At 51.0% G+C, this 25,386-nt stretch overlaps 1 protein-coding gene across 1 annotated transcript in view; it reads left to right on the plus strand.

Annotated features, from left to right (window-relative positions):
• Nucleotides 1-20,668: 20,668 nt before the first annotated feature.
• The window catches only part of OPRD1 (opioid receptor delta 1), a 32,450-nt gene continuing 27,732 nt past the window's right edge, over nt 20,669-25,386 (plus strand). Inside the window, exon 1 of the mRNA XM_021683630.1 lies at nt 20,669-20,895. Within this exon, the coding sequence (XP_021539305.1) occupies nt 20,669-20,895 (227 nt within the window). The remainder of the gene's footprint in view (nt 20,896-25,386) is intronic.

The following is a 25,386-nucleotide window of genomic DNA, read 5'->3' on the forward strand; positions in this document are numbered from 1 at the left end:
CTGGTTCTCTTCTGTCGGAGGCGGCTGGATGATGGGAGGCCACGGATGGGGAATACAGAGTGGGGTGATCAGTCGAAGTTCTGCTGGGCTCTCCTCTTGGCAAAGCACCTGTGTACACAGCATCTCAACCGACAGCAGTCCAGGAGGGAGACAGGGGTATCAGTCACGGTTATTGATTGCAAGCAACAGAAACCAATCCTGAATAGCTTAAGCAGAGAAGGAATGTATTGGGAGGTTATCAAATAGCTCAGAGAATCAAAAGAAAAACTGGAGAACGAGGGTGAGAAAGCAGGCAGGAATCAGGGAGGGCTTACTCGAACCCGTGTATTTTAGGGAGCTTTTGTGTCAGCCGCTTAGCTGTTACAGTTCACATTTGGGAATGTTCAAGACAGATTTTCCAGAAAGCAGGGGCACAGAGAGGGATGGAAGGAGGTAGTTTGACCAGCAGAGAAAGGAGAGTCCAGGAGGGAACAACTGCAAAGTCAGGGAGGTAGGAAAGGATGGTGCGGGCGGCTTGTGGGCAGGAGCGGGGAGCGGTAAAGCTGGGAGGGCAGGGTGAGGTATGGTGGAGAGCTTTGCATGCCTGGGTGATGAGTTTGTACTTAGACCAGTGGGAAAAAGGACCCACTGGTCTAAGAAGGTTTTCGAGCGATGGGATGAGGTTTTCTATTTGTCCTTCAGGAAGAATAACCTGGTACCCACAAGGGGACTGTGTGGAGCAGGAAGCCTGGACCACAGCCAGCGGGCACAGTGAGCCCCGGTGTCAACAGCTCCTGAGAGACTGAGGAGGAGGACCAAGAGAGGGCTTTGGGCCTGGGTCTCTGGCAAGCACGAGGAAAGCAGTTTCTGGAGCATTCTGGGGCCAGGCTGGTTTGCAGGGAGCTAGGGACTCAGTGGGTGCAGACGACGTGGCGTCTCAGGGGGATGAGAACCAGGGGCTCCAGTCCAAGCTCTCCACCTCCTGCCCCAGCCTGTCACTGCCTTCAGCTGCTTCTGGGTCCCCATCCCCTTCCTTAGCTACCCCCGGCCTCAGAGCTGAGCTTTCCCTCTGGAACTCTCCTCTCTTCTGTTTCCCCAGCAGGACAAAGCATCTTAGCCTCTGAGGAGACCTCGGATGGGAAGGCGGAGGCTTGGGAAGGGGCAGGGGCTTGCCAAGGACACAGCCAGGAGGAGGCAGAGCCAATAGCCAAAGTCCATCTCATCTGCCCCAGCCAGGGCTCTTCTCTCCCACCCTGTCTCTTCTGAGAAGCCGTCTCTGACTGCGCCCCTTCATTGGTTTACTCTGTAGCCCCGTGGTTTGCATGCACCCAGTTTGTATTGCGTTGTGACTTCAAAGTCCTCATTTGGCATTGTTTTCCAATGAGACCTATTGCTTGTCCTTGGCATCTCTTCCAGAAGCGGGTCCAGGGCTCTGCACAAGGCTGCATCACGGAAATCAGGAGCCCAGAGAACCCTGGGTTCTGCCAGGAGGGGGCCGAGTGCAGTCCCAGCCCCAGAGGCAGTGCTGGTAGGAAAGCACGGAAACAGGGAGGAAGGACTGAGACAGAGGGCAGTGAGCCGGCTTTTTGCTCCTGGGAAGTCCCTCTAGGGAATCCCTTCACCTCTGAGGAGGATTCAAGCCCTGCCCCCAGTCTCTACAGGCCTGGCTTGAACAGGAGTTTCTCAGGACCAGGCTTGTGGTCCGGGACACATGTTACATTCACTCTTCAGTTGTGATTCAAGACCTGTGAGTGGCGTACGGTCCAAGTCTAAACCTGAGCTTTGATTATAAATTCCCCAGGACATATCCACCCTCCCACTCCAACTCAGGCTGAGACGTGCAAGTGTCCTGGTTTCTCTCATCTGCGCCTTCACGGAGGGGATCGTCCTTTGAGGGTCCCGGTTTATCGGAGGGTGTCAGTTCTATCTCCTTACCCTATAATCCCAGAACCTGGACCCACCACCCCTTTGCCTGACCCATCTCCCCACCCTGGGAATCTTCCTCTGATATTCTTTTCTTTAAGTAAGCTCTATGCCCAACGTAGGGCCCGAACTCATGACCCTGAGATCAAGAGTCTCACGCTCTACTGACTGAGCCAGCCAGGCGCCCCCCTGCTCCCTCCACACCCCTTGCTTTTCTTCACCCTCACTCTAGATGAATCTTAGTCAAGTGTGGCTCTGATCATGCTCAAGAACCTTCAGAGGCTCCCCATGGATAAAAATGTAGCATTTCAGGCCTCGACAGCAGGGCTTCAACCCAACTTTGCAGTCTCCTTACTGGCCACTCTTAGCAGGGAGGCCGCTGGGCAGGCAGGCAGTGACTCGGGGGGCCCCAGGGGGAAGTGCAGGTCACCTGTTGGGCACTTGGGGCCCCTTGCCTGGCCAAATGATAACCCCTCCCCACCCCGTCACTCATGTTCTTCTCAGACTTCATTTGCCCATTTTATTCATAACATTGCAGGGAAGAAGAAAAATGCTATTTTATTTATTAATTTATTTTTAAGCCGGCTCCATGCCCAGCGTGGAGCCCAACTCAGGGATTGAACTCACGACCCAGAGACCGAGACCTGAGCAGAAATCAAGAGTCGGCCGCCCAACCGACTGAGTCCCAGGTGCCCTGAAAAATGTTATTTTATACAATATATTTTTTAAAGATTTTATTTATTTATTTGAGAGAGAGAGAATGAGAGAGAGCACATGAGAGAGGGGAGGGTCGGAGGGAGAAGCAGACTCCCTGCAGAGCAGGGAGCCCGATGCGGGACTCGATCCAGGGACTCGATCCAGGGACTCGATCCAGGGACTCGATCCAGGGACTCGATCCAGGGACTCCAGGATCATGACCTGAGCCGAAGGCAGTCGCTTAACCAACTGAGCCACCCAGGCGCCCTGAAAAATGTTATTTTAAAAAACTGCCTAGAGGGTTGCCTGGGTGGCTCAATCGGTTAAGCATCTGCCTTCGGCTCAGGTCATGATCCCAGAGTCCTGGGATCTAGCCCCACGTCTGGCTCCCTGCTCAGTGGAGAGCCTGCTTCTCCCTCTGCCTCTCCCCTTGCTTCTGCTCTCTCTCTCAAATAAATAAATAAAATCTTGGGGAAAAAAAAGCTGGCTGGAATGGTAAATTTTGTTATGTATATTTAACTACAAAAAAAAAAAAAGCTGCTTGGAAGCATTTTCTAGACTAAGCCAGACTTTATCTTGGTGGAAGACTGCCTTTTTGGGGGACAACATACCTACTTGGCCTTTCAGTTATGCAAAGCAGGTTTTGGAATGAATGTGGAGGGAGAAGCTGAGACCAAAAGAGACAGCTGAGCTCTTTGCATCCTGAGGTTGGGGAGTGGGGGGAGGCGGTTAGGTTGTTGCTTCTGTTTGGTCATTAATGCTGTTCTTGTTTCCTTCCTCGGAGGATCCAGGAAATGGGTTTGGACACGGAGAAGATAGGGCAGGGACAGAGGACTTTGATCTGAGCTGGGAAGGGCCCCACTAACGAACGTGGCAGGGAGTGGGCGAGGACGAGGAGCCTTAGGATGTCTTTTTTTTTTTTTTTTTTTGAGTAAGCCCTACACCCAACCTGGGGCTTGAACTCATGAACCCAACATCAGGAGTTGCACGCTCAGGTGTCTAGGCGGCTCAGTCAGTTACATGTCTGACTTTGGCTCAGGTCATGATCTCAGTGTCCTGGGATTGAGCCCCATCGGTTCTGTGCTCAGCGGGGAGTCTACTTCTCTCCCTCTCCCTCTGCCCCTCCCCCTGTTCCCTGCTCATCCTCTCTCTCCCAAATAAATAAATAAAATCTTAGGGGCGCCTGGGTGGCTCAGTCATTAAGCGTCTGCCTTCAGCTCAGGTCATGATCCCAGGGTCCTAGGATGGAGCCTCACGTCAGACTCCCTGCTCAGCGGGAAGCCTGCTTCTCCCTCTCCCACTCCCCCTGCTTGTGTTCCCTCTCTCAATGTCTCTCTCTCTGTCAAATAAAATAAAATAAAATAAAATAAAATAAATCTTTTTAAAAAAAGAGTTGCATGCTCTACTGAATGAGCTAGCTAGGGCATCTCCCCCAAATGCCCTTTGTAACCAAATTTTACCTGGACCATAATTTGAGGAGGAGGTTGGTTCATGGCAGCAGGTGAGGAGGAATCTTATGTAACCTGGGCTTTGGGAGAAAAGGGACTGTCACCAGGGTTGGGGTGGAGTCCCCAGGAAGGAGGTGGAAGGTAGGAGACCTGTCTTCCTCTGAGGCCTGTGGCTCTGTTGGACATCAGGGCCTGGGGGGCAGCAACGTTCTGGGGGCCTTCAGGAAGGTGCTGGAGGCTTTCTCTGGAACCCAGGCCTGGCTACGGAGCTGAAAAATAATGCAAAGTAACTCCCACCTCATTAACTTGCCTGGCCTTGAGGGCTAGGGGGAGGCGGCTTGGCCTGGCAGGCAAATGGCCAGGAGTTAGCTGTCTAGAGAGAAGAGCAGGACGGTTGGGTTCCTCTCACTTTCACTGTGGAAAGAGAGGAGAGAGAGGAGCAATTTGCAAGTCTTCCTTGGAGCTCTTTTCACTTCCATAGGAGGCTGAAGAGTGGGATGAGTCATGTTTCCAAATGCAGTGGAGGAAGGAGACCCAGCCTCTCTCCCGGTCCCCTCCTAGTGAGGAGAGACCCGCTGTCTTGTCCACTTGGGCAGGATTGGCAGCAGGAGGAGATTTATTAATTTGTAAAAAAATGAAGATAGCTTTGGATATTTTCTGCTTATTGTAAAAGGTTTAGATAGTTGCACATATATAACAAAATCACGTCGTTCCATCACCCAGAGATAGAACATGTAAGCCTCTGGAGTCAAGCTTCCCACACTTTGTTTTCTTATACATTCTTATGCATTCGTGACCCAGAAGTCAGCTGGGCTCTTAAGATTGAGATAAGATGGGCTTGAACTCTTTATTCTGTACCCCATGGAAATTCCACTCCCTCCTCAAAACTGAGCTTCTCTGGGGGCACATGTGTGTATCGAAGACATTCTTAAGGTCAGAGGGACAAAGAGTGAGGTTATGTCTCAAGAGCACAAACCATTTAAAATTGAGGTTGAGGGGCACCTGGGTGGCTCAGTTGGTTAAGTGTCTGCCTTTGGCTCAGGTCATGATCCCGGTGTCCTGGGATCGAGCCGCCCATCAGGCTCCCTGCTCAGTGGGGAGTCTGCTTCTCCCTCTCCCTCTGCCCATTCATGCTCTCTCTTGCTCACTCTCTCTCTCAAATAAATAAATAACATCTTTAAAAAAATAAATAAAATTGAGGTTGACCTGGGATGCCTGGCTGGCTCAGTCAAGGGAGTATGTGACTCTTGATCTTGGGGTCGTGAGTTCGAGTCCCACGTTGGGTGTAGAGATTACATAAATAAATAAAACTTTACATAAAAAAAGAAAATAAAATTGAGGTTGACCTGCTGTTGGTAAAAGTCCTCAGGTCCTCTGTCAGGGCTTGTGCCACCTCCCTCCTTCTTTGGGCTCCTCCTTTCAGATCCCGCATGTGGTTCCTGGTGTACGGCTCTTCTAGGCTGGGCTGAGAGCTGGTATCCTTGGGTGCATAGCACTTCCCCCCTCAAGTGGCTTATCAAAGTGTTACCCTAAGGAGAGACAATTCTTTCTCTAAGGAGCCTGCTGCCATCTGCTAAGGCAACAACTCCTTCTCTCCTGCTAGACGTGTCTTTTTTTTTAAAAACAAAAATGAGCTCATTCTTTTTTTTTTTTAAAGATTTTATTTATTTATTTGAGAGAGAGAATGAGATAGAGAGAGAGAGCATGAGAGGGGGGAGGGTCGGGGGAGAAGCAGACTCCCTGCTGAGCAGGGAGCCCAATGCGGGACTCGATCCCGGGACTCCAGGATCATGACCTGAGCTGAAGGCAGTCGCTCAACCAACTGAGCCACCCAGGCACCCTCATTCTTTTTTTTTTTTAAAGATTGTATTTATTTATTTATTTGACAGAGAGAGACACAGCGAGAGAGGGAACACAAGCAGGGAGAGTGGGAGAGGCATAAGCAGGCTTCCCGCTGAGCAGGAGCCCAATGTGGGGTTCGATCCCAGGACCCTGAGATCATGACCTGAGCCGAAGGCAGACGCTTAACGACTGAGCCACCCAGGCGCCCCAAAATGAGCTCATTCTAAACATTCTCTATGACAACAGAGCTGATCTTTTCTCCATTTCACAAAAGAGGATCTGAAATGAAACCTTGACTCTTGCCTAAAAGCCTCTCTGCTCAGATCTTTACCCAGCTAGTTCTTCCAGCCAGACAGATCTGTGCCCTGGGGTTCCACAACTCGTAAACACCTCTAAATGGTGTGTTTAATGTTGTATTTCTTATTTATTGTTTACTCTTCTCACTAGAATGTAAATTCAGTGAGGTCACAGACTGGGTCCGTTTTTTTCATTGCTCCATCTTCGGAATTAATCACTTCGTAGACTGTATTATTCAGGGTTCTCCAAAGAAACAGAGTCATTAGGATGTGTATATATAGAGAGAAGGACTTATTTTAAGGAATTAACTCATGTGATTATGGAGGTTGGCAGTCCAGAGTCTGCAGGGTGGGCTGGGAGGCTAGATACTCAGGGAAGAGCTGATGTTTTGGTTCAAGTCTGAAGGTTGTCAGGCTGGAGAATCCCCGCTTGCTCATGGCAGGTCAAGTCTTTTGTTCTAAGTGGGGCTTAAACTGATTGGACAAGGCCCACCCACATTTTGGAGGGCAATCTGCTTTACCCAAAGTCCAACAGTTTAAATATTAATTCATCCCTTGGGTGCCTGGGTGGCTCAGCCAGTTAAGTGTTTGCCTTTGGCTCAGGTCATGATCCCAGGGTCCTGGGATCAAGTCCCATGTTGGGCTCCCTGCTCAGTGGGGAGTCTGCTTCTCCCTCTACCCTTCCCCCCGATCGTGTTCTGTCTCTCTCTCACTCTCCCTTCCTCTCAAATAAATAAATAAATAAATAAAATCTTTAAAAAAATATATCAATTCATCCAAAACACCCCCACATAAATGTCTGGAATAATGTTTGACCAAATGTTTTTGCAATGTGGGCCAGGCAAGTTGACATATAAAATTAACTATCACAATAGGCACATAATAACTATTTGTTGAATGAGTGGCTGAGTGAATAAATACACGAATGAATGAACTTTTTTTTTTTTTAAGATTTTATTTATTTATTTGAGAGAGTGAGAATGAGAGAGAGTACATGAGATGGGGGAGGGTCAGAGGGAGAAGCAGGCTCCTCGCTGAGCAGGGAGCCCGATGCGGGACTCGATCCCGGGACTCCAGGATCATGACCTGAGCTGAAGGCAGTTGCTTAACCAACTGAGCCACCCAGGTGCCCACGAATGAATGAACTTAAGGAGGGTGAGAGTCCTGCCCCGGTCACACAGCTGGCAAAAAGAAGGTGCAGGTCTTCTGAACTCACAGGCTGCTGTTCTCGCCACCCCTCCCCAAGGCTTCTCTGAACAGTGACCAGAGCTAGCCTTGTGTGGTTCCTGGGGCTGTTGTCAGAGCACAGAAGACTTTCTCCTGCAAGCTCTTGACATTCCACAAAGGTTTATGTTCATGTCTGGCATCATTACAAAGCACTCCTGTCTAGAATTATTACCAAGTAGGCCTTTTGATAGAAATGCTCACCTGTGTTACCTGAAGTCATTAAAAAATTATTATTTTACAAAAAGGAAAGCCTCACTTAAAATCTCCTGCAGGCGTGGATAAGCAAAGAGCTAGGCACTGTGGTGTGGCGATCTGGCCCTAACCCACTAACCTACCCAACAAATTGTTGCCCACTTCCCTTTGTGCTCTCTGCCTTCCAACCAAATTAAGCAACTTCCTGTTCCCTGTGCAGACCATGAATTAATTCCCTCCTCCCTGTTTCACCCGGTGCTGTTACCACAGCTAGAATGCACCGCCCCCTACATTTCATCCATTTATTTATTCATTCAATAAATATTTCTTAAGCACCTAAATGAGGCAGGTGCTATCTCTGTGCTGGGCACACAGTGATGAGCAAGAGAGATAAGGTGTCTGCCCTTCCAGAGCTCACATTCTAGTATTGGGAAAACAGACAATTCAAACCAGTAAATGAACAAGATGATTCCAGGTGGTGATTAGCGCTGGGAAGAGAGTCAGGAAGTAATAACAGGTTGCAACAAGCTGATGGGAAGATAGTGCCAGGGTTGGGGAGAGATGTCTTGTAGATTGGAGCTCAGGGCTGGTGTTTGAGGAGAGACCCCAGCCACCTGGCGGCTGAGGGGAGAACGTTTTAGGTAGAGGCAAGTGCCAAGGCATAGGGTTGAGCAAGCTTGATGGGTTAGAAGAACAGAGAAAAAAAACCAAAAACAACCAAACAAATGTGTATTGCATACTTTGTCAGGCATGTGCTAGGTTCTGTGCATATAAGGATAAATAGGGCTTGGCCTTTTTTTTTTTTTTTTTAAGATTTTATTGATTTGACAGAGAGAGACACAGCAAGAGAGGGAACACAAGCAGGGGAAGTGGGAGAGGGAGAAGCAGCCTTCCCGCCGAGCAGGGAGCCCGATGCGGGGCTCGATCCCAGGACCCTGGGATCATGACCTGAACTGAAGGTAGACGCTTAATGACTGAGCCACCCAGGCGCCCAATGATCAAATTTTTTTTTAAAAAGATTTTATTTATTTACTTGGGGGCGGGGGACACAAGGGAGGGGGAGGGGCACAGGGAGAAACAGAGCCTGAAGCTGATGATCCCAGGACCCTGGGACCATGACCTGAGCCGAAGGCAGACGCTTAACGACTGAGCCACCCAGGCGCCCCAAGGCTTGGGCCTTTCTCCGAAGAGTTCGTTATTTTGGCGGGGAGGCAGAAATCATAGCTGACACCTTTTGGGGGATGTGCCTGGACCATGGAGTCAACGACCCCGCCCGCTCCTTACCCCACCCGGCGCTGCGGGCCCCTGGCGGCCATGTTCGGTGCGGGAGCCCGTCCTGCGACGGCCACGGCTGATTGGCCCTGAGTGATCACCTGACCTCAGCAGGTCCAATCAGGCTTCCTCCTCCCAGGGCCGCGGGGTGGGGCCTCAGGCGCTACCCCCGGTTGTGGCTGGCACTAGAATACTTCTTAGCTCCGTAAAACGGCCTCTGGCAGCTGCTGTGAGGGTGACGGGCCGTGCCGGTTTCCCCGGGACTGAGAGGTTTCTGTGGAAAAACCAGGAGAGTGGCAGGCCAACCGGCACAGTCGGTCACCCTGTCCGCTGTGCGCCAGGCTGAGTGTTGAACCTGAGAATTTAGGAGCTGCGGGGTGGTCCGCCCGTCCCGGTGGCTGGAGCAGCCCAGGAGGCCGGTGTGCTGGGGCTTCTGGGGGTCTCTCTGAGCTCCCGACGACTTTGTTTGACCCTCTCTCACACCACTTACCGCCGCCTCCCTTCCTTACATGTCACCTTCTAGAGTGTAAAAACCCGCGTATGATTCATCTTTGCACTTCTCCCCAAACGTAGTGTCTAGCCTGTCTTTTGTATAGATAGTGCTCGGTTCAATTATTGTATGCAAGTAAGGGGTTCTACACAGCCACGGGAGTGTGAATATTCTTCCTGAGTGATGATAATCTCTTGCACTTGTGTAGTGCTGCCGTCTATAAAGCATTTTCAAGTTCATTAACTGACGGCCATCCAACTCTTCAAAATTTGGGTATTAGGGACGCCTGGGTGGCTCAGTCGGTTAAGCGTCTGCCTTTGGCTCAGGTCATGATCGGAGGCTTCTGGAATCGAGCCCCATGTCGGGCTCCCTGCTCCGCGGGGAGTCTGCTTCTCCCTCTCTTTCTGCAACCCCTCCTGTTCATGCTCTCTCTCAAAATCTTTTTTAAAAATTTGGATATTGATAATAATAATAGCAGCTGCTATTTATTTTGAGTATATTCTGTGGGCTAATGGACAAAAAAATACCTTGAGGCTCAGAGAGAGGAAGAGATTGGCTCAGGATCCCCAACTTTCTATGTCACAGATCCGACCACAGAGCCTTGTGTTCAGGCTGCAGACCCATATTCTCTCTGCCCAGCCAGGATCTCAGGCTGCTCAGCCCCTCCTGCCAGCTCTGCCCTGACGCCCTGGGGTGCCTTAGGACTCAGGTCACTCAGTTTGCCAGTCTGGCCAACTCAGGCGAATTCGGCTCTCAGGAGTCTCTGTGGTTGCCATGGCACCTTCCCTAGGCTCCTCTCAGTGTAAACCTGGGGGCGAGCTCTTTTGAAGCAAATGGGGAAAACAAATTTTCCCACTAATGCAGACAACTAGCAAACAGGCTGCCTCTCCTCAAAATTTCTTTCAGGTGGGTCTGGGGCCATGGAGTCCAATCGCTCCATTTCACAGGTGAGGAAACTGAGGCCTGGAGTGCTTAGAGTTTCACAGAGAGATTTTGTGCCTTGGCCAGGAGGGTCTATGGACTCAGAGAGACCTGGGTTCCTATCCAGCCCCTACATGACATTGAGCAAGCTCCCAAACTGCTCTGAGCTCTGGATTCCTCATCTGTAAACTGGGGATCGTGCCCCTCCTCCCCTGAAAGAGTTATGTGAAGGATTAAATCAAATCATATACATAAAAGTGCTTTACACAGTGCCTGGCATATGAATGAGGCCGTTGCCCAAGGTCACCCTGCCCAAGGTGGGAGAAGGGGCATTGTTACTGGATTCAGGAGACGTGGGTTCTGATCTTGATTCTGCTACTAACTTGCTGTGTGTCAGTCCCTTTATACTGCTTTGCACCTCAGCATCTTTCTCTGTAAACTGAAGGAGGGTTGGACTAGACGATGCCTAAGCTTTTTTTCCAGTTCTACAGTTCTGTGCATCTGGTGATAGAATGCTAGTCCCAGGGCCCCTAAATCTGTCTGTTTCACCACACCTCCCTGCCTCGCTACCAGATGGCCCTGGGGCCCAGCCAGGAGGCCAGCACCCCGAGCCTGAGGGCCCTTTAAAGAGAGAGAGATGCCTCTGAGGATAGGAACTTTCCATGAGGGCTGGGGCTGTGGACACTCATCTGGCTCCCCAGCACCTCCCTCTGGTTCAGGGTTTTGCCCAGGCTTTGTGGGGAGAGGCTGGGGAGGGGAGGACAGGGATGGGAGGTGGAGAAGGATACCTTGGAAGAGGCAGAGTAGGACTTGCCAGGAGGGAGTACCCATCTGACAAGGTCAACTGAAAGCAGTTATTAATACTCAGCATCAGAGTGTGCAGATGAGAGATGGGCAGCTTCCATGCTCCAGAGAGTAATTACCGAGGATGGAGGAGGAGGACGGAAGGCAGGGGGTAGCATTAGGGTTCCAGCCGAGGGAATGAGAACTCCAGATGGAGGGAGGAGAAGGCTGGGTATGAGGTGGGAAGCTGAAGGGAATGAGCAGAGAAAACAAAGTAAGGCAAAGCAAGAGCTGATTTGTTGTCTAAGGAAAATGACAGCTTGATAGATAAAACAGGAGACAGAGCGTGTTCATTCTGCCATCCTGTGCCTCCCTCACTGTCCCCAGGAGGCAGGCAGCTGAGGCACTGTGCATGTTCTCCGAGTAGAAGTCCCCACAAGGCCCTTCTCCCCACAAGGTCACACTCAACTGCCTGGGTTGCTGGAGTCCCACGCCTCAGAGGCCCATTGTTTTGTGTAACACCTCGGGCTCTATTCATGCAGCTCTAGTTGGCTCTGGGCTGGGGAACTCAGCCTGTCACACACTGTCCTCCCAGCCACTGTCCCTTCCCTGCTGCTCTCACTCAAGTCCCTTCTACCCTGCCCCTCAGCATCCACCCCCACCACCCCCTAAACAAGCAAATCCTGCAGTTTGACGCTTGTGAATTAACTCTAGGCAGGACCCAGCTCACCGTTCAGTACATGGACCCAACACTGGCCAGATCCCAGGGATGGCTCCGTCTTGGTCTGGGAATCACTTTGCCTCACATTGGGAAAGGAAGGTTATTGTAATAACAGTACTAGCCAGGATGGGAGCTTATCAAATGTTTCCATTGTGTCAGGAACTGCAGCAAGCTCTGTGTTTGCATTGCCCCATTTATCTTCTTCATAATCCTATCAAATATGTGTTATATTAGCAGTTCCTCTTAATAGATGAAGAAATGGAGACTTGGTGAATCTGGTAAACTTATCCAGAGTCACCTAACTAGCATGTGGCAGACCCAGTGTTCAAATGGAGTCCATACTCTTAATCACAGATTTCCACCTCCCAGTTTCAAAACAAATATGCATTCATGCCAGGAAACAATGTTCATTTATTTCAGTGTCACTCTTCTTGGGATATTACCCATGCATGGATGCATCCTTAAGGAAAGCTTTAAGCTGCAAGTAACCAAAGGACATGACTAGGAGTAGCTTACACCAGAGGTCTTGACACAGGCAGTCCAGAGCTGGTGTACTTAGAACTCAACAGCATCACCAAAGACCCAGGCTTGTTCCATCTTTCCACTGACAACCTCACCATACTGGCTTTTCATTGTCATGTTTACTGTATGATTGCAGGATGGCTGCTACAGCTCCAGGCATCATATCAGCATCCCAAGGTGGTTTGGGCAAACAGTTTTCTTCTGATGGGCCTTTGCTTTTCATTCTGGGAAAAGAAAGCCTGTCAGCAGATTTGTTTTTACATCTGGTTGGTTACATATCCACCCGTAGGATGCAGGATGATGTAGGGAAGTATGTATTATGATGGCTCCTGCTTAACAAATCATCCCCAAACCTAGTGGCTTGAAACCACAACCATTTATTGTCCATCAGCTGTCTGTGTATAGCTGAGTAGTTCTGTGATCTGAGTCAGCCTGGGCTGATCTCAGCTGATCTCGGCTGGTCTTCTTGTGCCTGTGGTCAACTGTAGGGTCGGTTGTGGGTTGCCTGGTCTACGATGGTCTTACTCACATGCCTAGTGTTGGCTGGTTGTCAGATGGGGGTGATGGGGTGATGAGTCTCTTATCCAGAGAGCTAGCCCAAGCTTGTTTCCATGACAGCGGTAGAGTTCCAAGAGATCGGATGGAAGGATGCAAGGCCTCTTGAGATCCTAGACTCTGAGCTGGCATGCTGTCATTTCCATCCCATCTTCTGGGCAAAGCAAGTCACAAAGCTGACCCAGGTACAGGGGTAGGAAATAGACTCCACTGCTTGATCGAAAGAGCCATAAGGTCCCATGGCCAAGAGTATAGACACAAAGAGGAATGAAGAATTGTGACCATTTTGCAATCTACTAAAGACTGCCATAATTTACATATTTTGTTTAGGTTAGTTCACCCCCTGAGGTGGGGAAGGAGCTCCCTTTCCCAAAATCTAGGGAACACCCCTACCCCTGATCAGAGTTCAGTTGCAGAGAATAAGGGGAAGACATGGTTCTTGGGCAGGTGGGTGGCAGTGTCCGGACAGGGGTCTAATCCCGGGTGCAAGGAGGCGGCAGGAGATTTTGCAGCTTCAGTTTCTCCCTGTCACCTTCCTTCTTCTGAAGACAGTGATTTTCATCTGTCTTTTATCGATGCCTGGTCTGGGCCTCATGATGTTTCCTCTAACAGGTATGTGCTTTTCCTCCTTAGCATTCAGTGCTACAAAAACAATTTTAAAAATAAATAAATAAAACAAACTCCATCCCCTGCCCCCATCCACCAAGGTTGTGGGAAAATCCAGTGTCAGAGAGGAGAGGACCTGGTAGGGGGATAGTTTAAGCTTTCCTTCTCCTTCTTTGAGGTTTGCAGGATCCAGGAAACATGAGGCAAAGACCTTTGGCATTCTATCCATCCAGGTCACCTCTGAGATGCTTTTGTTTAAGACCTCAGGGTCCACTTGAAAGCAGGAGCCTTTATCTCTCCTCCCTTGACTCTGAACTTATTGCAGAAATTTTCCAGGCTCTTACTTACGACTCGTCAAAGTCCTCACCCAGGAAACCTACAACCTCCTCTGTCCTCTCCTTCTCAGGGAGTCCAGTCCTCTCCTGCTGTGGCCACCCTCCCTCTTCCACTCCATTCCCTCTTCCTCTGGACAGACCCAAGCCTCCCCAGCAACGTCTGGGTGGGATGGTCTTCTAGGAACCCAGGACCTGACTGTGCTCCCGGGAGGGAGATGTGCCTCCAGGGAACAGACAATGTGTGATAGAAACTAATCTGGAGGAGCAGGGAAGGGAACAACATCTCAGCTGAGATGTGATGGGGGTTTAGGAGGGGGTTTGGTGACAAAGGGACTGGGGAGCCTGCGGTAGAATGTTCCAGGCAGAGGAACCATGGTCACAGCAGTAGCTAACACATATTGAGCCCTGCCTACATGCTGTGTGCTGTAAAGCAGGTGCTTTTGCTGTCCCCATTTTATGAAGCTTATGGAAGAAGTTAAATGACTCACCCAAGGTCATACAACTAGTAAGTGGCTGAGCTGGGACTTCAACCAGTCTGACCTCAAACCACCCCCCTCTGCTTAACCACGTAGATGAACCTGGAGGTGGGAGAAGCAGGTTATTTGGAGAACCACCAGCAGCTTATTTTGGCTGGAGGATGGCACGTGAAGGGGAAGGTGGTACAAGGGGCTGGTGAGAGAGAGGTGAAGGCATGGAGTGCTTACGACCACAGTACTGCCTGGATACAGGGAGGCTGTTTCAGAAGCGATTTTGGCATGTCAGACTGGGAAGATGCTAGTAAGGATGAAGATCAGTGGCAGGCTCCATGCGTTATCTGGGAAGAATGGACAGGACTTGGTGATTGCTTAGAGGTGAGGTTCTGAGGGGAGGAGAGAGAGGAGTCAAGGATTCACAGATTTCTGGCTTGGGTAACTGGATGGAAAAGTGCCAACCCTGTTTCCTTCACTGATCTTCTGTGTATCCTTGGGCATCTCACCCAGGCTTTCTAGATGTCTGTCTTCCTAGCTAGAAACAGAAGATAATGAAACCTGACCTCCCCTTATAATTGGATGGTGTCAAGATAAGATGAAGTCATCAATCTGGAAGTGCTTTGGAAAGTCAAAAGTGCTTTGCAAATGCAAGTGGTTATTATTTTATGTTTATGGTTAAGGTCATTGCCCTCCCGGGGCTTGCAGATGAAGCCAGACTGAAAGGCAGCCCAGGGGAGCTGCCCGCTCGCTCACTCACTCACTCACAGTATTTTCCATCAGGCAGATCTGTCTCTTTGGCAGGTGGGAGCCACATTCCCACATACTAAATTGTTAATAGCTTCCCCAGGGAGTTCCTTTCTGCTCTGACTCCTTCAGTGATTTCTGTTTCTCCACTGCTAACGCCTGCTGATGCCCTAGATTGGCCTAGGATTTCCCATCCATTTTTGTTTTGTTTTTTTTTCCCCTTGATGTCAAGGATGGTGACAAGCCCCAAGGAGAACCAAACCCTGTGATGACCCAGGTGTGGAGGGCTGTGTCTACTCTGCTCCAAGAGCAGGGTCGGATTCAAGAATCTCCTGGGCTCCAAGTGACTCATCACCCTCCACAGTGGAGAAATTCTGCTAAGCAGAGATAGGAGTGATGGGTTCTTGTGTTTTGGGGGGTGACTTTCTAGTTTTCGCTCTGAAAGGCAGCGTAGGGTGGTAGTCAGGGGACTGGCTTTTGGAGTCACACACACCTGGCTTGGCATCCCAGCTCTGGCTTGGGCAGCTAACCTAGTCTCTGGCAAATGGAATACTAATGGTAGAACCTCACGCCTAGAGGGCTGTTGAAGATTAAATGAGATACTCCTCAAAGCATTTGGCCCAGCGCCTGGCACATAGCAAGCTCTCTATAAATGGTAGCCAATAGGATTATTTATGAGTTGTGACCATGGAAATGAGACTGCCGGTTAAAGATAGATAGACCAGAATGCTCACATTCAAGTGAGAGTTGATCTCTTCAAACCACTCACTTAGGGCGGCCACTGGGGACACCCCTTTAGATGCCTTTCAAGTTTCCATGCTTTTTTCAGTGTCCTCAATGGGGGCAATTCATGTGCACCTGGCATGTGTCTTAGTCAGTTTGGGCTCTGCTCTGACCAAACACCCTAGACAGAGAGGCTTATAAACAACAGGGATTTATTTCTCACAGTTCGGGAGGCTGGAAGTCGGAGATCAGGGTGTCAGCATGGTCGGGTCCTGGTGAGAACCCTCTCCTGGGTTGCAGACCGCTGACTTGTATTCTCCCATGAGAGAGCAGAGACAGCAAGCAAACTCTTAAAGTGGGCAGTCTGGGGCGCCTGGGTGGCTCAGTCGTTAAGCGTCTGCCTTCGGCTCAGGTCATGATCCCAGGGTCCTGGGATAGAGTCCCACATCGGGCTCCCTGCTCGGCAGGAAGCCTGCTTCTCCCTCTCCCACTCCCCCTGCTTGTGTTCCTGCTCTCGCTATTTCTCTCTCTGTCAAATAAATAAATAAAATCTTTAAAAAAAAAAAAAAAGTGGGCAGTCCGTAGCAGCATGCATGTTTTCCTAGCAATTATTTTGCTCATGCACTTGGTCATTTACATATCTTTCCCAGCTTCTCGATTGTGAGCTCCTTTAAGAGAGCGATGGTCTTACTCATCCCCACATAGTAGCTCATGCTCACAGAGCCTTTCTTGGTTGGCAGAGCCTCTGCTGTTTGGCCAAACCCTCACCCCAATCCTGTACCTCTACTTTATAGATGAGAAAAGTAAGGCTCGGAGAGGTTAAGGGGACTCTTTTTTTTTTTTTAAAGATTTTATTTATTTGAGAGAGAGAGAATGAGAGAGAAAGAACACATGAGAGGGGATAGGGTCAGAGGGCAAAGCAGACTCCCTGCCGAGCAGGGAGCCCGATGTGGGACTCGATCCCGGGACTCCAGGATCATGACCTGAGCCGAAGGCAGTCGCTTAACCAACTGAGCCACCCAGGCGCCCCAAGGGGACTCTTTTTTTTTTTTTAAAGATTTTATTTATTTATTTGAGACAGAGAGAATGAGATACAGAGAGCATGAGAGGGAGGAGGGTCAGAGGGAGAAGCAGACTCCCTGCCGAGCAGGGAGCCCGATGCGGGACTCGATCCCGGGACTCCAGGATCATGACCTGAGCCGAAGGCAGTCGCTTAACCAACTGAGCCACCCAGGTGCTAGGGGACTCTTTTTAAAAAAGATTTATTTATTTGAGAGAGAGAGAGAGCAGGAACAGGGGAGGGGCAAACGGAGGGAGAGAGAGAGAGAGAAAATCCCAAGCAGACTCCCTGCTGAGCACAGAGCCCGACTTGGGGCTCAATCCCAGGACCCTGAGATCATGACCTGAACCAAAACCAAGAGTCAGACACTGAACCGACTGTGACACCCAGGCGCCCCAAGGGGACTCTTTTTCTGTCTTTTGCCTCCACCATAGCTGCAGCTTTCCACCAGAGCATTTCTGTACCTGGGAGGAACTAAAAAAAAAACATTGTGGGATGCAGTTTTTAAAAATTCCCTTCAGCCCAATATGGCTGGAGCACACCATTGGGGTGGGGATAGGGATGGACTTAGCAGAGGGAAATAGTATGCCCTGAGTGGGACCAGACTTGGGAGGGCCCCGAGTGCAATGCCAAGGAGTTGGGTAGACTTAGCCAAAAGCCAAGGGGGGCGGGGTGGAGCTGGCAACTAGTATTTCAGTTCCAAACAAGATGTGGTTGCAGAATTTATGCAAAGGGTGATAGTTGCTTAAAAGGATTCCTAGGCCCTATGTTAAGCGATATCTGTCTTCCTCATCAAAATGGGAGCTCACCAAAGTTGGACTTGAACTTCCTATTCAGTTACTCATCCAGCACCAGGGACTGTACTAAGATGGGGTTACAGAAATGCACAAGACCTCTTGTAAAGGTGATACACAAAAATCCAATGATTACACAAATAAATATGTGGAAATTCTGTAAAGAAGAGGTACATGCAAACAGAGAAAGACATGTATCATATGATCTCACTGATATGAGGAATTCTTAATTGCAGGAAACAAACTGAGGGTTGCTGGAGTGGGGGGTGGGGTGGGAGGGATGGGGTGACTGGGTGATAGACACTGGGGAGGGTATGTGCTCTGGTAAGCGCTGTGAATTGTGCAAGACTGTTGAATCTCAGCTCTGTACCTCTGAAACAAATAATGCAATATATGTTAAGGAAAAAAAAAAAAGAAAAAGAAGAAGGTAGCGGGAGGGGAAGAATGAAGCGGGGGAAATCGGAGGGGTAGACGAACCATGAGAGACGATGGACTCTGAAAAACAAACTTGAGGGTTCTAGAGGGGAGGGGGGTGGGAGGATGGGTTAGCCTGGTGGTGGGTATTGAGGAGGGCACATTCTGCATGGAGCACTGGGTGTTATGCACAAACAATGAATCATGGAACACTTTATCTAAAACTAATGATGTATGGGGATTAACATAAGAATAAAAAAAATTAAAAAAAAAAAAAGAAGAGGTACATGATGCCACGAGAAAAATTATCAGGGGCACTTACTCTAGTTGGGAGGGGCAGTCAGTGAAGGTTTCGTGGAGGAAGTAATATTTAAGCTGAAACTTGAAGGATGGATAGCATTTAGCCTGGAGAATTGGCTGAGACTTCCAAGTGGAAGAAATAGAGTGTGCAAAAGTCCTGAGGTAGGAAAAAATTTGGCTTGTTGGAGAGGTAGGGAGGGGGACACAACTCTAAAAAGTAGTCCTCCTCCTTGTCCCAGTTTCTCCCCCTTAGCACCAGAGTACCAGGCCCTTTGAGACAAGGAAGAGTTTTGGCAGCCCTTGTGACCATAGAGCAAAAATTGCCTATCTGGGAGCTCCTGGCTGGCTCATTTAGTGGAGCATGCGACTCTTGATCTTGGGGTCATGAGTTCAAGCCCCATGTTGGTGTAGAGTTTACTTAAAAAAAAGAATAAAGTAACCTTAAAAAATGGCCTATCTGATGAGTCCTTAGATGGTTGAAAAAGGGGAAAGCCTTGGGGTGGGAGTCTGCTGTGGCTGGTAGAGGGGCTTGGACAGCAGCTGGGAGAGGCAAAGAGAAAGAAGAGGGTGAACTTGGGAATTCTGGCTTTGTTCTTTCTAGGAAAGGGTAAGAGCCTTGCACATAGATGGATGACTCAAGTTGGAGAGTGATGTGAGTGGAGGTCCCTACTCAGCTGCTCACAGGCCAAGAGCATCTCCCCAGAATCTAGAGCTTGGGAACCCCAATGTTGTCCCATTCCATTCCCCCTTGGGACTTTTGGAGGTCCCTACTCAGCTACTCACAGGCCAAGAGCATCTCCCCAGAATCTAGAGCTTGGGAACCCCAATGTTGTCCCATTCCATTCCCCCTTGGGACTTTTGTTCATTTAACCAGTATTTCCTGAATACCCACTGTGACCCTGGCCCTCTACTGGGTGTAGGGATAGATCAGGTCTGGTCTTCCCAAGGAGGAAATAAGCTCAGATAGAAATAATTATCATAAGGGTAAAATAGTACCTAGCCTAGTCTTCTCAACTGTAAAATGGGCACACTAATAATAGAATCTATTCCAAAGTGTTGATGCATGAGTAAAGTGCTTATCACAGTGACTGGAACAGAGTCATGGTTGGTAGAGAGAGGGTCTGGAACAGAGTAATGGTTGGTAGAGAGAATGTTCTGGGAAGGACAGGAGCCCCAAAAAGGAGGATGGCTCTGGGTCTGGGCTGGTCAGGTTAGGGAAGTGCCCCCCCTTTCCTGTGCTCCTACAGCAGCCCAGTGATCCTTAAGATAGTCTTTGAGACCCTGCCTACTACATCATCCCATTCTCCCCACACTTGCTCCCTGCTTTGTCCTCTTCCTGACCTCCTTTTAGTTTCTCTGACCACAAGGTCTTTGCTACATGTGGTTCCTTTGTCTACAATGCCCTTTACTTGTTTCTTCACTAAGTTAGTTCCTCCCCAAACTTCACATGCTGACCTCTGGGTTTTCCTGGCCCTGCCACAGGAATGCCTGCCTTGCTTTCCTTCACTTTGTCTTCAGTAGTGTGATCTTAGGATTGATTGGCCACAGGGCTGTAAGCCCCAGGAGGTAGGCTCCGCATCTGGGTTTGTTCACTAATGGATGGATTCCCCAATAGTACCCGGCTCTTATATTCGGCACCCAAAAACATCTGTTGAGCAAATGAATAGGGTGCAGGAAAATCAGGGGTGATAATGTTATTTATGGAGCACCTACCTGTGTGCCTGGCACCGAGCTGAGTTCTTTACTCGGGTCATCTTCCTCTCCACAACAACACTCAGAGTGAGGAGGTGCGAGGATCCCCATTTTACAGCCGAGGAAAATGAGGTTGAGAGAGCTTAAGTGACTTGCTCAAGGTCACTCTGTTCCTTAGAGTAGGGGCGAAACGCAGAATTTACATCCAGTTCCTTCTGACTCCAAAGCGGCAAAGGGTGAGGAGGTGACCCCTGGCCGGGGTCGGGGTGCACCCGAGCCCGCGGAGCATCCCTAGGGAGGAGTGGGAAGCTTCCCCCGCCCAGCTCCAAGCCGGTGGTGCAGCGCCCGCCCCTGGTCGCCGGCGCAGACTGGCGGCCTCCTCTGGGCCACGTGGTGCGCGCGGCGGGCGCGTCCGAGGAGCCCGCAGCCGCTCCGGCTCAGAGCGCTCGGGGCCGGGAGAGCGGGCGGCCGCTGGGGTTGGAGGGGGCGCAGGCGGGGCGGACGGCCAGGCGCGGAGGGCGGCGCGGGGCCGGCCAGGTGGCCGGAGCGCTGCAGCCCGTGGCGTCGGGGCCGCGGCCTCGGGCCCTCGCGCGTCGCTCGCACCGGGTCTCTGCGCCCAGGGCGCACGGCGGGGAGGGACGCGGCGCCCGCCGCCCGGCCGCCATGGAGCCGGCCCCCTCCGCCGACGCCGCGCTGCAGCCCCCGCTCCTCGCCAACACTTCGGACGCCTTCCCCAGCGCCTTCCCCAGCGAGGGCGCCAATGCGTCGGGGCCGCCGGCCGCCCGCAGCGCCTCGTCCCTCGCCCTGGCTATCGCCATCACCGCGCTCTACTCGGCCGTGTGCGCCGTGGGGCTGCTGGGCAACGTGCTCGTCATGTTCGGCATCGTCCGGTGAGTCCTCCGCGGCCTGTCCCCCCGCTCCCCACCCCGGGTGAGAGTGGGGACCTCGGACCAGGGACCCTGACCTCGGACCCCTGGCTCCCCGCGCCCCCGCACTTCCTGCAGGGGGAGCCTGGGGCCCAGCGAGGAGACCACTTTCATTGAGGGAAGAACGCTGGAGAGAGAGAGAGAGAGAGAGAGAGAGAGAGAGAGAGAGGGTGTGTGTGTGTGTGTGTGTGTGTGTGAGACTAAATGACATTTGATCGTTTGTTCGCATCCCCTTTCTTCTGCATGAGGCTATGTGGGATAGTTTGGCGACAGTTAGTGTGTCTGTTACAGTTTGTGAGTGGGTGGTTTTGTGTTGGTGACAGTACAAATGTATTGAGTGTTTGGACCTCTAAAAACTTCCTGGGAGTGGGCTTCTGGGGAGCCGGCTCTCTGTGCGGGTGGGGGGACGGGAGAGCGCTTGGGTGTCTGAACCATGCTGTGGGGACATTTCCCAAGTCCCATTTGATGACCATCTCTTGGGGGTCCTGTGTTGGTGTGTGCTTGTCCCACACTGTCAGTGGGTGAGTCTCTCTGTATGAGACTGTGACTGTATGACTGTGTTGTTTCTTGTCAAGTCCCTGAAACCCGCGGGGGAGGAGAGCTCCCGGAGTGGCTTTGGAGCCCTGTGTTTGTGCACCTGTGTGTGCGTTTGCTGAGGGAGAGCCCATGGCTCCTGGGTACAGCGGGCAAGGGCTGTGGGCCAGTCAGTCAGTCATCTGCTTCCCTCCTCGGTGGCCATCTGGTCTCAAGCTCTGGAAGTGATTCAGCGAAGTCTCAGCCCCTCACAAATGCCCCGTCTCACTCTCTCCTCTTCTCGAACAGGCTTTTCTTTCTGCTAGAGGCAGCACTGGTTTGTTTGGGCGGGAGTGGAGTTTGTGCTTTCATCTCAGGAAGCGGAATTCTCTTCTCGGTATCTATGTAGAGTGCTGGGACTTTCTCAGAGAAATCTAAAACATCATCAGCTTGCCTGGAAGCAGCCTCCTGACCCAGTTCTGCCAGCTCAGACATGGGCAAGAAGGATCGAAAGGAAACTCCTATCCATATAACGACAAAGATGCCCTTGTATTTACTGATACTTGGAAAAGGGTCATCCATGCTGGTTGACCGAGGGCACAGCCCCAAACCTCTCTGGGCTGTGGTGCCACCCAGCAGGGCAGAGGGCAGATTGTGGACTCGGAAGTTGGACTCAGATATGAACTGTGGTCTCTGCCCAGTCACTGATGCCCATCACAGTGGGCACCCCAGTCCCCCTGTCCCACCATCTGCTGCATCTGTCTCAGTTTCCCTGTCTGAAGAATAGAGACCCAGTCTCCTCAGATGGGAGTCTGAATTCCAGAGTCTGGGATCTCTGCAGGACAGAGCGTCGTGCATTGGAGCATTGGATGGGTGTGTGGGTGTTGAGAGGGCTTTGGCATCTTTGCTCCCCCAGGAAGAGTGAAGGGCACAAGAATTTCCTGTGCTTTCAGTGACTCATTACCAGCTACAGTGGGAAAATTCCCCCAAGCACAGGCAGGATTGATCTTTGCTGTGTGTTTTGTCCCTGATTCTCCCCACTTCGTCTTTGAAGGTAGTTCAGGCTTCAGAGTGGGGCCAACCTAAGTATGAATCCCAGCCCTGCCATGAACTGGCTCTGTGACTTGGGTACATAACTGACTCTTTGAGCCTCAGTTTCTTCATCTATAGAATGGGGTAATAATAGAACCTTCTTCAACAGGGTTTTTGTGAAGTGTCGGTGAACAAACATATAAAATGCAGCTGGCCTGGTGCCTGGACCCAGCAAATGGAAGCTGTCTGTGTGATGAAGAGGAGGAATTTTCCAGATCCCTTAGAATCTAGTGCCGTTTAAAGAAGGGAGGGTGAAAGAGGCATTTGTCCTAAGTGGGCCTGAGGATAGCTAAGATTCAGAGTTCCAGGTTCTGCCCACGTACCCTCTCTGGGGAGCTCTAGGTGCTGAAGAGTGGGGAGAGCTGTGTCAGTGTGTTCAGTCCCATTCCCAGCCTCTTCTCCGGGGACTCTGGCTGTTGGGCTGATGAGCACAGCTCCCCCACTCCCAGTGAGCCAGGGGAAGGCCCCTCACTTCTGAGGATCCACTAGAGGAATGCTCTGGGCTCATCTTGCTGGAACGGCTCCCAACCAACCTTCCCCAAATCCCATTATCAAACACATCTTGCAAGCAACATAGCTGGCCCCCAGAGGTTCCCGTGTTGCTAAGACGTTTCCCGGGCCAATCATGTATGTGATAACTGTCTCTCTGGGTCTGAATGATTTAATCCTCACCTACAAGCCTGTGGGATGGGCATTAGAATCCTCAATATGATCACCTCCATTTTGCAGATATGGAATCTGTGGTTCAGAGAGAGGCAGGGTGACTTGTTCTCCAAAGGTCCCACAGCTAGCTCCAGACCTGGAGCTAAAACCCTGGTCTTGTGACTTCAAGTCTAGAACTTTTTCCAGAGCTGCCTGGGGTAGGCGATAGTCAAAGAATTGCATGGGAGGAGGGGGCAGAATTCTGTCCTTCCTCATGTCCTAGGTCATCTGAGAACAATGGAGACAAAAGGATTGTGAACCTACACATTATTTGGCCCAAGTATTTTAGGCTGCTGTCCTGGGGGGAGGGGTAATGATGGGGCTGGCATTGAATTCTTCCCCACTGACAGCGAGGCTAAGGATAGGGCAGCTGCCTGGTGCTCTGCTTCTGCTGGCAAAGTCCCAAGAGCAGTGGAAAGAGGGGAGCCCAGGATGGAGAGAAGCCCCTGATCTACCTGGTTTCCTGGCACCCCATGCAGGACTTGGTGGGTCAGTTGATTGGTTGAATGAATGAATGGTTGAAGGAATGAATTCTGCCTGTCAGTCCTGAGCTCGGACAGTTGGGGGCAGGGGCAGGTTTCCAAGGGAAGATCCAGAGAAACCCTTGGGGTGTGCAAGCGGGGTGGTATGTAGTGGCAGAGCTGGGGCTCTGAAGCCAGACGTATGTAGGTTTAAATCCTGAGCTCAAAGCCACTTTGTTGCCGTGTGTTTGGGGTAGCGACTTTACCTCTCTGAGGTTTATTTCTTCCCCTGTAAAGTGGGAATAGCAACAGTGTGTCCGGGCCTGTGGTGAGGATTAACAGTGTTGTAGCTGAGCCATTTACCCGCTTTGAGAAAAGGGATTGGCTGTCTGTGAAGGAATGAAAAGAATTAACTCATTCAAGAAAATTCTATGGATACACTGGGCTAGATGCTGAGATACAATGGTGAGGAAAAAAATACACTGTCTCTGCCCTCCTGGTGGGAGAACTGACAAACATCAGCTAGTCATTTAACAAACTTGTGTTTGTGCTGAGGGCGATGGAAGAGTAGGTGGGGGCTTTGGGAGCCCACAATGTGTGTGGGGTCTCACCTAGTCAGGGAGTTCAGAGAAGACCTCTGAGAAGCTGAAGGATGAAGGGTGGGTAGCTAACTAAGAGGCTGAGGGAAGAGCCTGACGTGGATGAGGGGCTGAGAAAAAAGAACCTCAGAATCCCACATCATGAAGCACCCTCCATTCCTGCCTCCCCCACACTCTGGCCCTCTCCCTCCTTCACGGACCCACTTGAGAAGCCCACTCATCCTTTTGGATGCCCAAGAGGGGCCTCTGGGAATTGTGCTTTTTAGCAAACAGTCTATGGTTCCCGAGGCTTCTGTGAAGTATGAGCAGGATTTTGGGGACATCTGGTCCCCAGGCAGAGCATCACCCCTTAGTCCCACAGTGTGAGTTCAGCCAGTGTGGTGACCCTGTGGTTCCTCAGAGCAGAAGCCCGACAGCCCCTCTTTCTGGGTGGGCAGTGCCCTGAGCAGGGTTGGCATCTCAGAGTTCCCATTGGTGGCCCACTGGGTAGGGCAGGGTGTGAAGGGCTTAGCAGACCCCCATCTCTGACAGGTGACCCTGCATATCTTCCCTCTGCGTGGCCCAGGGCTTCCTCGTTTGCCTGTCCCAGACCCAGCAGGAGAATGGAGTCGATGCTTTTCCACACGGCCTCCTGTCTGTTCCCTAGCCTGCCCTGTCTCCCTGCCTGCACCTCTCCCCAGTCCTGGTTTCAGCAGGCTCGTACCCTGCTGTGTCTCTGACCAGCCCTCCCTCCCCCACCCTGTCCCCTGCATGTAACCAGCCTCAGGTTGCCTCTTCATGACTATTTCAGGCCCCGCGCTTTTCTGCCCCTTGGTCTCTCCCTTGGCCCCTGTCTCTTCTGACTTCTCCTCAGATCAAGTGTGGCTCTGCTACCTCCTAAGATCTTTAGTGAGTGGGACTGCCACCCTGCGCCTCAGTTTCTTCATTTATGAAGTGTGGATCATAGTACCTGACTCAGACACATCTTTGTCCTAAAGATGACAGGCCGACATTGGTAAAGCAGCATGTTTTCCCTCCCATCCCGAGTGCCTGCCGCACAGAACCGGGAAGGGAGGTTGGGCGGGGGCGCCTGGGCTGGGGCGGGGTCA

This window comes from Neomonachus schauinslandi, chromosome 4 (assembly GCF_002201575.2).
Source record: "Neomonachus schauinslandi chromosome 4, ASM220157v2, whole genome shotgun sequence".
Lineage (NCBI taxonomy): Eukaryota > Metazoa > Chordata > Mammalia > Carnivora > Phocidae > Neomonachus > Neomonachus schauinslandi.